The sequence below is a fragment of the Penaeus monodon genome, chromosome 31, assembly GCF_015228065.2.
Source record: "Penaeus monodon isolate SGIC_2016 chromosome 31, NSTDA_Pmon_1, whole genome shotgun sequence".
NCBI lineage: Eukaryota > Metazoa > Arthropoda > Malacostraca > Decapoda > Penaeidae > Penaeus > Penaeus monodon.
In genome coordinates this window covers 35,703,251-35,705,139 of record NC_051416.1, presented here as the reverse complement: position 1 = coordinate 35,705,139, position 1,889 = coordinate 35,703,251, and the positions used below count along the sequence as shown (strand labels likewise).

General features: G+C 34.3%; 1 protein-coding gene across 1 annotated transcript in view; it reads right to left on the bottom strand.

The window, feature by feature from the left end:
• The window catches only part of LOC119593196 (85/88 kDa calcium-independent phospholipase A2-like), a gene marked incomplete at its 5' end in the record, with an annotated part of 46,224 nt that overhangs the window by 19,446 nt on the left and 24,889 nt on the right, over positions 1-1,889 (bottom strand). Inside the window, 3 exon segments of the mRNA XM_037942177.1 lie at positions 124-252; positions 421-546; positions 929-1,147. Of these exon segments, the coding sequence (XP_037798105.1) occupies positions 124-252; positions 421-546; positions 929-1,147 (474 nt within the window).

Sequence of the window (1,889 nt, the reverse complement as noted above, 5' to 3'; positions counted from 1 at the left end):
GTTCCTCGAAGGCAATTCCTACATAAAGTTCGCAATATCTAGCTGTTTATGGTAAACAAAAAATTTCATTAACTTACTTGAGTAATGCTAATTAGTTTCACATTGGCAATTTTTTTGACTAACCTGAACTAAAGTAGGTGAACAATGAGCAGCTGCCAAATGCAGTGGAGTCATGCCATCCACATCAGCATAATTTGCTCCGGCTCCACGGCATAGTAAAGTTACTATGCATTGTATCCTGTTTCTCACAACCTGATATGCAAGATTTATAATAAAAATAATATATACAGAAAGAAAAGTTATCAACTTCATGAAAATATATCTCTGTGGGGAATTCGCTGCATCACTCTAAACTCCATGGTTCATATGTTACAGATGACTGGAGTGTGAATATCAGCTGACCTTACAATACAAGCTTACCATAATATGTAAAGGTGTCTGGTCTGCAGAGTTTCGCAAATCTGGGTTACAACCTATATCAAGACAAAGGTCTGTTAATTCTCTGGTTTTCACCCAATGAAGCAGATTTCCACCTTTGTGCAAGTCCTAGCAAAGAAAGCAAATAGTTTAGCCATTAATGTTAATATCCTCAAAATTATCCCTTGTGTATATGCATACCTCCTAAGTATTTTATAAATAATTCTATCACATTTGCTCTCTATTAATTGTATATAAAACAACAAAATCATTAATATCAATTCATTCTCATCATCTGAAGTTACTTGTCTTCAAAATCCAACAACAAACCATATTAACTATAAGGGAATAACAGAATAACATGCCATGTACAATACTTTTATGTCACCTTAGTAAATAATAGCATATATCAAAATGATATGGCTGAATGAAAAACCAAATGATACCTTTGCGGTAAACAATAGCAGTAATCAAAATAATATGAGTACACATGAAATAATATGGACAGTACCTTTGAGCTAATATCCTTTGCTTGCACCAACTTTTCTACTTTGTCCCAATAGCTCTGGTTGCTTTGATCCACAATTTCATCCTCATGATTTACATTGGCACCAAGCTGGATCAAATGTTTGATGTTATCTAATTTGCTGCACTGAGCAGCCAGAAGTAAAGGCGTTTCTTGTGCTTTATTCTTTTTGTTCAACACATGATTATGTTTCATTTTCAGGGCCTGAAAAAAAAAACATATATATACACTGATTCTGATAAACAATGTCAATAAAAATTATTTTCAGCATGAAGTCAACCATTTTAGAAGCTAAAATAGTGAAAAATGCCAATCAGATCCTTTCATAATAATGACCTATCAAAACACCCTAAGTACTCTCCAGAAAGGCAGGTCATGGGCACTCTATATGTAAACTCAGCAAAAGGAGTTTACAAGCACCCAACTATTCTGTTTTAGAGTAATACTGTGTGTTGGGCAAATCAGTGTTGTATTCATGGTTATCTATTGAACAGTTCAAGGCAAATTCCTTCATTATTTCTAACTTCTAACTCACATCTAGTGTTATCAATTCAAAATGATAAAATAGCATTAGTTTGGTTGTGTTGACTGTATATGCCTATATGACTCATATCTATTTATTCATATTAATGACTGTTTGGAGTCAGGGCATATTTTTTAATTGCGCAGTAATTTCTCACCAGGGAAGCGCCATTCGTAAATATTGAAATCAATTTCTGCCTTCATTCTGCTGTTGGGAGAAGCTCTATAGTATTGTCAATATGAAAAATGTGTACAAAAAATTTTATTGTGTAAAGAAAATGGAGGTACAGCTGCGCCACTAGCTGCTCCCCTAAAATCATGAAGACTTGGTCTTCATTTGGAAATTCCCATGCTGTGGGAGAATGTCAGTAGCAGCTTTCAGCTTTTGTCTTCCATGGAAAACAGTAAGATCAACTGGACTAAA